The sequence below is a fragment of the Mustela lutreola genome, chromosome 1 (assembly GCF_030435805.1).
Source record: "Mustela lutreola isolate mMusLut2 chromosome 1, mMusLut2.pri, whole genome shotgun sequence".
NCBI lineage: Eukaryota > Metazoa > Chordata > Mammalia > Carnivora > Mustelidae > Mustela > Mustela lutreola.
In genome coordinates, this window is record NC_081290.1 from 274,576,128 (window position 1) to 274,587,959 (window position 11,832).

The following is an 11,832-nucleotide window of genomic DNA, read 5'->3' on the forward strand; positions in this document are numbered from 1 at the left end:
GTTATACCTAGAGCATTTACCACCCCAGATTGTTTCTGAAAAAGCTAATTTTCCTTCCTTTCAAAGGCTGTGTTTCTAATTTGACCCTATATCCTGCATCTTAATGTTTCTTTCTTTTCTTTTTTCCATTCTGCCCTATGCTGGAAACTTTCTTCAATGTCTTACTGGAAGAATTCATCAAGAACCTTTTGAGTAATCATCATTCCCTACAAATGCTCAAATCAAACAAAAAGTAAAAATATTTCTAAAAGATAAATTTAATTCTTAAGAGATTTAAACATTTCAGAATTAAATGTTATAATCTAAATATTACAGGACCGTGCTAGACCCATTAGATAAATTTGCTAATTAGTTTGAGGCAAGAGTCAAAATAACATTCTTTTATTTATCAACAAGGCATTAGATTTTTTAAAAAATGAGGAAAAAAAACTGTGCAATTTCATTTGTTGTGACCCTGTGGTGCCTATTCCTGAAGTGATTTGCTGTCAGTTGCAGTTGTGGCTATCATGTGTGTGTTCACATCATGGAAAGATGTTTGTTTTCTAATTATTGGTATTATAAGAATGATGATCCAAGTCATATCCAAAATATTTCAAATCCACAAGAAAACCAAAGTGAAAAAAAAGGGCAGTATTTTCTCCAAGTTACACTGACAGTGTTCATTAATATGTGAATATAAATATTCATATATCAGTAGTGAATCTGAATGCCATGACTAATCTGTAATTGTACCATTAGGCAGATTAGACATAGAAGTAACCTATAAAGTCATATCCATGAAGAGAAGAGACAACCAGAAATGACAATGATGTAGGCCTTTTTCTCTTTAGTCTTTCAAATGATGAGGTCTAAACTGATAAATTATATTGGATGAATGCCAAGGCTGAAGCTGAGTTTTAGAGCATCCCTATTTAAAAGTCTTTTATAAATTTGACGAAAATGGTTTACACATTATCAAGGAACATGTAGGTATCATGTGTGTAAACAGTGGACACGTCAATGGATCACACAAGACTTGAATGCGTAGATGGCTCTGTGCCCATGCTCTGAGTGACAGGAAGCAGGAGAAGAGTGATCTCAGGAAAATGTTCCATGTAAAGGCAGGGATTTGGCATGAGTTCACGGTTAGGGAGAATGATTGGAGGCTTCAGCTGCAGTTCATGACTGAGCAGGGCACTGGAATCAGAAATACAAAGATACCATTCAAAGTGGCTGATGTAATGTCTTCAGAAAATCAGGTATTATGTTGGGAGAATTGGAGCCTGTGTGTAGGAGCATTTTTCAGTAGCTCCATAGTAGAATTTAGCTCTGAAACTTTTTGCCAAGAAACCATTGGCTGCTGGAAGAAGGTGTCCCTGAGGAGTTGAAAAACAAAAGTGCCTGTTAGTGTGTTAGTGGTTTTGGCATCACACATTCTGATAATTAAAGGATTTCATCAGCCTTGGAGACCAGGAGACCATGTTGGAAGGAGTTATTGACCACAGTTTGCTGTGTACCTAAGGGAATCCACTTTTTCCTTTCGTGCATCATGAGCTAAAGGCAGGAGTTGGTGTTTCAAGGCATCTGAGAGTAAGGCTGACCTAAGGAATACAACATTGTAATAGCTTCAGGATAGATTATGACCCCAGAAGAAAACTTGGCATATGTGTGTAAAAGTCTATACATCAGCTAGTAAATCCTTTTATTGAGCACTTTTATGTGCACAGAAAAATTGAGAGGGAGGCACAGCAATTTCCCATGTACTGACTGCCCCCACATGTGCACAGCCTCCTCATTGTTAACATCCCCTACAGAGTCATGTGTTTGTTGCAGTTGAACTTATACTGATATGTCATAATCACCCATGGTCTTAGTTCACCTTAGGACTAACTCTAGCTGTTGTATATTCTGTAGGTTTGGACAAATGTATAATAATAATATGTATCCCATATTATAGTGTCATACAGATTGTTTTTACTGTCCTAAAGATCTTCTGTGTATCGATTCATCTCTCTCCATTACCTCTTCAAATTGGGTGTTTAAATTATGAAATAGGATGAAGGTAAATCTATCTTAGTTAGGCTATCTTCTTGAGGTCAAAAGAGTATGTTATGACAGTAAAAATGAACCTACAACTGTATTCACAAACCAATGTAAAACTTGGTAACATACATAATGTTAAATGAAAAATAAAAGCAATTCCTAGAATTCTGCATATAGTCTGTTATATTCTGTAAAATTCAAAACAGAGAAACTGAACAATATATTTAAGATGTTTTATTTTCAGGAAATAAGAGTGATGTTTTAAAAAAATCAAATATTGGCTACCTTTAGGATGATGCAGGGACAAGATAAGGAAGGGGTTAATTAGATTTAACTTTTGGTAATATTTTAGTTCTTTGGATAGTGTTAAGTGTGAAAATATTCATTATACTTTTTAAAAGCATGCAAGAAAGTAGTATAAAATGAATAAAATAAATATGGTAAATGAGTTGGAAATGTGAAAAATGTAGAATTTAAGATTTTTTTTTCCCTATGTGTCTGCTGGCTCTGCTCCCTTTTGGGCTCACTCCGTTTTAAATCAGGCTCTCTCCCCTATGACAAGATCTTAAGATTTCTGGGTCTCTACTCCAGAAACTCTATTAGGAATAAAATAATAACTTATTTCATGAGTCCAAGCAAAAATTTTGAGCTTGCATCTCATTTGCAAATAGATCTCTGACCTGATCATTAAACAGGGATGGGGGAAAAGCTTTCTGATTGGCCACACAGAAGTCATAGTCCCATCCTTGGAGAAAATGCTGCTCATAACTCATACTAAAAATGGAGGATTTGTGGGTGTTCAGGGGAAAATCAAGGTTCATTCAAAGAAGGAAGACAAATCCTTTCAGGAAAAATCAAACAGGGCGCACTAAGGTTTTTTATTTTTCTTTCTTTTTTTTTTTTTAAGATTTTATTTATTCGACAAACAGAGATCACAAGTAGGCAGAGTGACAGGCAGAGAGTGGGGGAAGCAGGCTCCCCACTGAGCAGAGAGCCCCATGCAGAGCTCAATCCCAAGACCTGGAGATCATGACCTGAGCCAAAGGCAGAGGCTTTAATCCACTGAGCCACCCAGGCCCAACTAAGACAGTTTTTATAGCTCATCTTTAGCCTCTTCCTGAGGCAAGTATGGTGTATCTGCTGAAGTGTTGGAGATGTTTCCTCAAAACAGCAAATACCCGCCAAAGATTCTCCTTATTGATAATACGTTCTACAGCACTTCATGAGAAATATCACACTGTATTATGAGGACAACCTGACATTTCAAGGTTATTTGATGTTTAGTGGGATTCAGTGTTTCAGTGCTATTGACCCAATTGAGGGCCAACAATGAAGGGACTCCTAGAGGACTATTAGCTGTCTCCCCAGACCAGACCTCACTTCAATCCACTATTTCTAAATTAGTAGTTTTAGATTAGTTCAGAAATGATCTCTTCAACTTATTCCAACTACCATCATAAGGGGAATTATTCAGAAGTAATTATAAATTATCACTCAAAGCATTTTAAAATTATATTTTATTTATTTATTCATGAAAAACAGACAGAGAGAGGCAGAGGGGGAAGCAGGGTCCCCACTGAACAGGGAGCCTGTTCAGGGATCCTGACCTGGGCCCAAGGCATATGCTTAACCAAATGGGTTCCCCAGGTGCCCTTACTCAAAACTTTATTCAGCTTGGTTTACTTGTTTAATTCATTCATTCAGTTCATTCAGTTAGTAACCAATAGATTGCTTAACGCATAATATAGACTGTTTTTTGGGTTTTTTTTGAGATTTTATTTATTTATTTGATGGAGAGACACACAGCAAGAGAGGGGGTGCAGACTGGTGGAGTGTGAGAGGCAGGCTTCCTGCTGATCAGAGAGCCCAATGTCCTGCTAGTTCTCAGGCCCTGGGATCATGAGTTGAGCTGAAAGCAGAGGCTTAATGACTGAGCTACCCAGGCACTCCTGAACTGCTTTTTGTAAATACTTACTAGTAGATTTGGTGGATAATAAGACAGTGGTAATTCCCAACCTCAATGAGTATTTAAAGTTTATGGAATACTATGGAATATTACACCTCCGTAAAGTTTATGGAACTTGTGAAGATTTGAGCAGTAAAATCGGAATTCTAAATAAGATATATACTTAGTACACATACTAATCTTCAGATCATTTACTACAAATCTGGTTCTTTGGGGGTGGGCTCAGTTATAACACAGAGAACACAACCTCTGGTTTTGGGACACTATACTCCTTTCCCTGGATTGTACTTGCAAATAAATTAGAAGAGCTAAAGAAGCTTTTATCCTAAAGCATAGATATTAATTTAGGGCACTGGGCAGGGATCAGAGTAGTTTCTTAGAGAACCACATCCTCTGTTGCCAAAGACACTGTTTTTTCTTCTTCACATCCTCAAGCATCTGTATTTTCCTTTTTCCCCTGTATCTTTGGTCATCCCAAGTACCAAATGCCACAGAAGCACCAAGAACTACAAAACCTAAGTCTGAGGAGATTTATCTTACTCTACTGTGTTAGAACCAAAAGTTAAACATATTACAACATCTGGGATGTTTCTGATTAATAAAGAATGGAAATCTTTAGAGAATGGTATTCTCTAGGGTGCTAATATTTTCTATCATCATGTCTTAAAATATTCCCTCTAGGATGCAGAAAAGGGATTTTTTTTTTTCTGTGTTTCATGGGAAGGCTGCTTTCAAAAAGGGATGGAAATATTTGGCACTAATTTATGGTGTTCTAACAGGTAAGTGACAGTTTGCTTACATCTTTGTACTCAGAGAGGCATCATTATAAAATAATCCAATATATTTAAAATATATTTTCATACATCATTTGGCTATTGCTCCCAAATCCTCTGAGAAGAAAATGAAAAAAAAGAATTTTTTTTCAAAAGTTTACTATTAATGCAGTAATGAAATAAAATGAAAGGTAAGCTTTGGAGTAAAATAATCTCATGTACTCACAAATATTTTATGAGTACCAGGTATGTGAAAATCTTTTTGTGGTTTTCCATTGTTGTATGGTGGTGGAAGGAAGGATTTCATGTTGTAAGGTTTACTATAGAATGTGTAAAGGTTCACAAATGCTTTTCATATAAGGTCACTGAGGAGGATAGATCCTCAGTATAGATACCAATAGTTAGAAGAGTTTAAGCCTGTTGATAATCTGGAGAAAAGGTCAATAGAGACATGACCTTGACAGGTTTGGGAGAATGCGAACTTTCCTAACTCCAAGTGACAGTTTCAAATAGGAAGTTGTGGGGTTCCTTGCTGGCTCAGGTGGTTGAGCATCTGACTCTTGATTTCAGCTCTGGTCATAATCTCGGGCCCCTCATTGAGTGCCATATCCAGCTCTATACTCAGTGGTCAAGGTCTCCAGGTCTGCTTGAGATTTTCTTTCTCTGCCTTACAACTACCCGCTGATTTCTCTCTCTTTCTTTCTCTTTAAATAAAATCAATAAATCTAAAAAATAATTAGAAATTTGCACATCATGGCATGGAGTTATTATTCTTTATATGTTTTCAAAATAATATTGTAAGAATTTAATTTGCATTTGACCCACATTTGAGATGTAGTCTGATTGCTGAACAACTTTTTTTCATGGAAAGTTTGGAGGAAACATGACAATGTGGAGGCAACACAACATCATGAAATTGAAAACTGCCACCATATATGTGGGATGGTTTCTTTTTTAATCCTTCTTCAGTTTGGGCTGTTAAGGGATAAAGAATCTGGGGACAGTTTATTAACCTGCCCAGAGAGAATGTGAATTTTGCATATAAATGAGTATAGGGGTTCTCCCAGAGATGGAAGTCTAGTGTAACCAATCAGGGAGGGTTAGGTAGTTGAAGGAAGCCCTTCAGCAAGCACTGTGGGTGCTGCAGAAAAACAGATTTATGGGGTAGAATTATTCACCTGACACTATATTCCACTCGCATCTATTCTCCACTTTTTTTTTCTGTGTGCTTTTTTTTCAGCTCTTCTCTGTTACCTCCAAACCCAACATGTAGTTTGTTTTTTACCGTGCTGACAGATTTAGACATTCCAAAGTTGGCTGCACTTGTTTGAAAAGTTGAGGTGAGAGCAATACTTATAAGAAGATGTGTTATTGTACTAGGGCCATTTGTCCCCAGGTCATTGCAACTCATTTTTATGTCATATTTCTTGGAGAACCACATGCCAGTGTGAACATATCCTTGGAAAAATGGACATGTGGTCATCCACTAACACTTGGACAGAAACATGCCTCAGTTACAAGAACCTAAGAAAAATGTCAAGGCTGTCCTTGCATTCTTTGTGGGTTAAAGAGTCTTGTAGAAAATGCTAATGTTTAAGATGATGATTTTTATGGGTGTCAGTGTTCCCAGAATCTTTCATGGCTGTGTGATGCTCTTCAGAATACAATATTTTCTGCTCCAATGTCTACTACATTGTTTAAAATTGAACTCAGCTTAGTTCCTGGATTTATAAGTTAGGAGAATGTCTGTCTGCCACACATAATAAATAGAGATCCACAGGGGATTAATGATGTGGATGTGTTCCATAATTTAATATTACTAAAACCATCAGATAAATATATTTTAAGAAGCAATTAAGAAAATTTAATTAAAAACTACTAAGTACCTATATGATACAAGGTGTTGGGGTAGGAACTTTGGAGAATAAAATCCTGAGAATAAATAGTTTTCAAAGATTCCTATTCAATAATAATCTTACAAGAAAAGCTATAAAGGATGCCATTGGAGAATAGGAGTGAGAATTATTATTTTTTTTATCATAACGTAAATACCAAAGGTCTCCAGAGGAAAGTTTTTGAATTGGGTCCTGAAGTTTAGGGACAACTGAAGTAGATAGAAATGTAGGAAGAAGGAAGGACATTATTATTAAAGATTATGGAGTATATATCTGATGAGAACTCACAGTTACTAACAAGTTAATGAAGCCATATATATTTATGTTAATTTATCTTAAAATATATGTCCACATGTGTATATAATTTTGCTTTAGGACTGAACAATCTAAAGGGTTGATAACATGGAAACCATACACTCAAAAGAGTGGTCACAATTTGGGGTATAGTTTCAAGTTCAAATATTTTGTGATGGATCACTCTTTCAAATGAATAAGGAAAGAATGAGCTTATTGTACTGATTAAGACACCAACTCATTTTCTTTGTAGTTTGAAATCTTTGACAAAGATTACATAATCCTGAGAAAATTAAACAAAAATAAAATGGAATTCTGAGGTAAATAAACTTACCAGACACTTTCCCAAGAGTGGTTTTTGATTTGGAGGAAGATAAGGTACAGTTCAATTATATTGCAGGAGAAGAAACTTTACCAAGGTAAAGGAAAAGATATATAAGGGGAATTTTCTGTCCGTTTAGTTCATCTGTGCTATGGATGCTCACAAATTTCAGGACAGATAACAAAGGATAGGTGACTTTGTTTTTAATATTTTTTTAAATTCCTTTTCTGTGTTCAAGATTTCATTGTTTATGCATCACGCCAGTGCTCCAGGCAATATGTGTCCTCTATAATACCCACCACCAAGCCCACCCAACCCTCCACCCCCTCCCTTCCAAATCCCTCAGTTTTGTTTTTTTTTTTCTCAGAGTCCACAGTCTCTCATGCTTCATCTCCCCCTCTGATTTACCTCAACTCACTTCTCTTCTCCATCTCCCCATGTCTTCTCTTTTATTCCTTATGCTCCACAAATAAGCAAAACCATATGATAATTGACTCCCTCTGCTTGCCTTATTATACTCAGCATAATGTAGATGACTTTTAGAAGGAACACAATGGAATAAGTAAATCTTCCAAGTTACATTTCAACCCATCACATTTCAGGTTTTATTTTTACTTGTATGTAGTGCATTTTCAATAGGCAAAAAAGATCTACATAGAAGATTTTGTTCTTGGAACTGAAGTCAGTGGTCATTTTTTTCTCCAAATTTGAAAAAGGAAATCTTCATTTGAAAGGAGTGAGATTTCAAAGTTGGATGATCATCGACTTTGCCAGGATAGAAAACAAATTGGATACAGTCAGTTCTGACTATTACTATTCCTCTTGTCTTAAACTATATCTGCCTCACTCTTATGAATCTCTGCTCTGTTACAAGGATGTGGCATTTTGGGTACCTGTAAACCCTACAGGGGATGATAGTCATAATGATCTGGTCCTACATGAATTACCTGGTGACATCTCCCCAAATGACCTCAGACCCAGTGTGCTAAAACTAATACCTGGATTAGTGAAAGCATGAGCTATTGAGCAATCATATCCCCTTTTCATTTATACATAACCTCAGGGATTTGGGGTCCACTAAGGAGTGTTTTATAAAAATGGGAGGGAGAATTTAGAAAGGCAGATATTTGAGATATAAACAACTATCAAAGAACATTCATTCACTTATCTGCATTAGTGTCTGTCAAATACTAAGTATCATAAATATGTATCAAGGTAATAGCATATTATTTAGAATATTAAGCATTTCCTGTTCCTCTTTTCAAGCTGTAATATCAGGCAGCAAATATTTTCAAAGAGGAAATGTGTTATATATTTATAAAGTTATAAATTTCTTTTATATGTTTTTATATAATATATAAAATATACAAAAATATACTCTATAAGTATGTATAACAAATACAGGCTGATAAATGTATGTATAAAAAAGACACTCTTTATAGGATAAATATCAGGTGTGATTTTTTTTTACTTATACCATGAACCTCTAATGGCAGTCAAATATATTGAAAATGCCACGTGATACACCATCAAAACATGGGCCCAATGATATATTAAATCTGCAAAAATAATGCCATTAGTAATAAAATGGAGCCATATCTTTTAACTTTATATTCATTGAATTGTCAAAATAAATCAGAATCATTAAATGGTATAAGATTGTATCTGACGAGTGCTCTAGGAAGATATAACCTTCACAAGATTGTTGAGACTCATAATGACCTTATGAAAAGATAATTATAAAGGAAAGAACTATTGAGGTGACTTGTGAAAAATCACCCCGAAAATATTGATGAGGAATATTTAGTTTGCTTAAAATGCTCCATTAAATCACACATCACCCCATGAATTAATACCTTTATTTTTGGCAGATCAACAAATTCATACTCAAGCGTCTCCTAATTGATGAAATAATGCAGCTGAATAATAACGTGACTGAATTCATTCTGCTTGGGTTGACCCAGGATCCTGTTAGAAAGAAAATAGGGTTTGTCATTTTCTTGCTTTTCTATTTGGGGACGTTGCTGGGTAACTTTCTGATTATTACTACTATCAAGACCAGCCAGACACTCGGGAGTCCAATGTACTTCTTCATTGTCCACCTATCTTTATCTGACACCTGCCTCTGTACTTGCATAGCCCCTAGAATGATTGTGGATGCCCTTTTGAGGAAGACCACTATCTCTTTCAGTGAGTGCATGTTACAAGTCTTTTCACTACATTTCTTTGGCTGCTTGGGGATCTTCATCCTTATCCTCATGGCTGCTGACCGCTATGTGGCCATCTGTAAGCCTCTGCACTACTCAACCATCATGAGTCCTCAGATCTGTGCTGTGCTGATGGCTATGGCCTGGATGGGGTCATGTGTACATTCTTCAGCTCAGCTTTCTTTGACCTTGAGTTTACCCTTCTGTGGTCCCAATGTGATTGATCACTATTTTTGTGACTTGCAGCCCTTGTTGAAACTTGCCTGTGCAGACACCTATGTGATCAACCTACTGTTGGTGTCCAATAGTGGGGCCATTTGTACAGTGAGTTTTGTCATGCTGATGTGCTCCTATGTTATTATCTTGTATTCTCTGAGAAACCACAGTGCTAAAGGGAGGAGAAAAGCCTTCTCCACTTGCATCTCCCACATCATTGTGGTCATCTTGTTCTTTGGTCCTTGCATATTTATTTACACACGCCCTGCAACCACCTTCCCCATGGATAAGATGATAGCTGCATTTTATACCCTTGGAATACCTTTGATCAACCCTCTGATTTACACATTGAGGAATGCAGAGGTGAAAGATGCCATGAGGAAGTTATGGAGAAAGAAGTTGATCTTAGATGACAAAAGATAAATGGGTGTTTCAAATTTTTCTTCATAGTTCAGATCCACCTAGAAGCCAATTGAGAATCTTATCTTTTTATTGTGGTGTTAACATCATCAAGGAACATGAAAATTCATTCCTTCAAGAATGAACATATACACTGGTTAGTGTTGAGTCATTTGCATGTACAGAGGAGACAGTCAGGTACAAACAGCCATGTCAAGACCCATGCTTTTGATGTTCACTGCTGTGTCTCTGCCTCTCTTGCCTGCCTAGCATCACTGTGGTTTTGACCCAGTGTTTTCCCTGCCCTTTTTCATACTGAATTCTGGTGTTCTCTGTTTACAAGTAATGTTTTATACACTTATATCCACAGCCTGGGAGGCTTTTCCTTCTTCAAATGACTTCCTTATATTAGACACTTCAGTTACATCATGTTGGTCCGTGAAGCTTCAACTTGGTTGTTCTTGGTTGACTGAGCAGAAAGCACCAGTTTCAAATAATTGTAAAATCCTTATGTTTTAGGGGACACTCTATTAGCTAGGTAATCCCCTTTTATTTCTTGAGGTCATACTTCAAATTCTTCTTATATTTATTTAGATTCTTCTAAAAGAGTGGCAGAACATAGTGTGAAAATTTATTTTTCTGATGGATTATTTTTACCTTGGAAAGTTTCTGATAATTGGACTGGTACTCTTTGTATTTTTTTTTTTTTTTTTTGTAAAAACTTTTTGCTTCTACAATGATCACTTCTAATTTGGGGGAAGCATTAACTTTTCCTTGGGTCATGCAAATTATAATAATTTATTTATACTTTTGGGTTATTATGATTGTAGGTAGATACATGTCCCAAATTAAGTAGATATATTCATGTGGGCTATAGATAAAACATATAAGCAGCCAATGGTTGAAATAGGGAATTTGAATATGATAACTGAAAATATTAAAACTCAGAGGGGACTTTTTAGGCTTTGAAACAAATACATTGCAAATATGGATTATCTTAGTGAGCTTTATTTTTTTAAAGATTTTATTTATTTATTTGACAGAGAGATCTCAAGTAGGCAGAGAGGCAGGCAGAGAGAGAGGGGGAAGCGGACTCCCTGCTGAGCAGAAAGCCCAATGTGAGGTTCAATCCCAGGACCTTGGGATCATGACCCGAGCTGAAGGTAGAGGCTTAATCCATTGAGCCACCCATGTGCCCCTCTGAGTGAGTTTTAATAAGATCTAGAAAAGAGGGTAACTTGAGAGACACCAAGATATTTGGATTAAAAACTGTATTTTTGCAGTGTTGACGTATATCACCTTTTGCCACCATTCATCAATATGGCAATATTGAATTATATGATTCTTAAGAACCTTTTTGATTTCAACCCATTTTATTATTTGTATTCTTTTAATTTTTATTCAATTTAATTTTTTCAGTGTTCCAAAATTTATTGTTTATGCACCATACCCAGTGTTTCATGCAAAACGTGCCCTTTTTAACACTCACAACCAGGTTCACCCCACCCTCAGCCCCTCTTCCCTCCAAAACTCTCATTTTGTTTCTCAGAGTCCACAGTCTCTCATGGTTTGTCTCCCCCTCCAATTACCACCAAATCACTTCCCCTCTCCATTTTCCAATGTCCTCCATGTTATTTTTTATACTCCACAAGTAAGTGAAACCATATGATAATTTACTTTCTCTGCTTGACTTATTTGGCTCAGCATAATCTCTTCCAGTCCCATCCATGTTGATACA

General features: G+C 36.2%; 1 protein-coding gene across 1 annotated transcript; it reads left to right on the plus strand.

The window, feature by feature from the left end:
• The first annotated feature begins 9,185 nt into the window (after positions 1-9,185).
• LOC131822556 (olfactory receptor 4C16-like) lies at positions 9,186-10,118 on the plus strand. Its single transcript, XM_059158845.1, has one exon. It carries the CDS (start codon positions 9,186-9,188, stop codon positions 10,116-10,118), a length of 933 nt encoding a protein of 310 aa, XP_059014828.1.
• Positions 10,119-11,832: the final 1,714 nt, after the last annotated feature.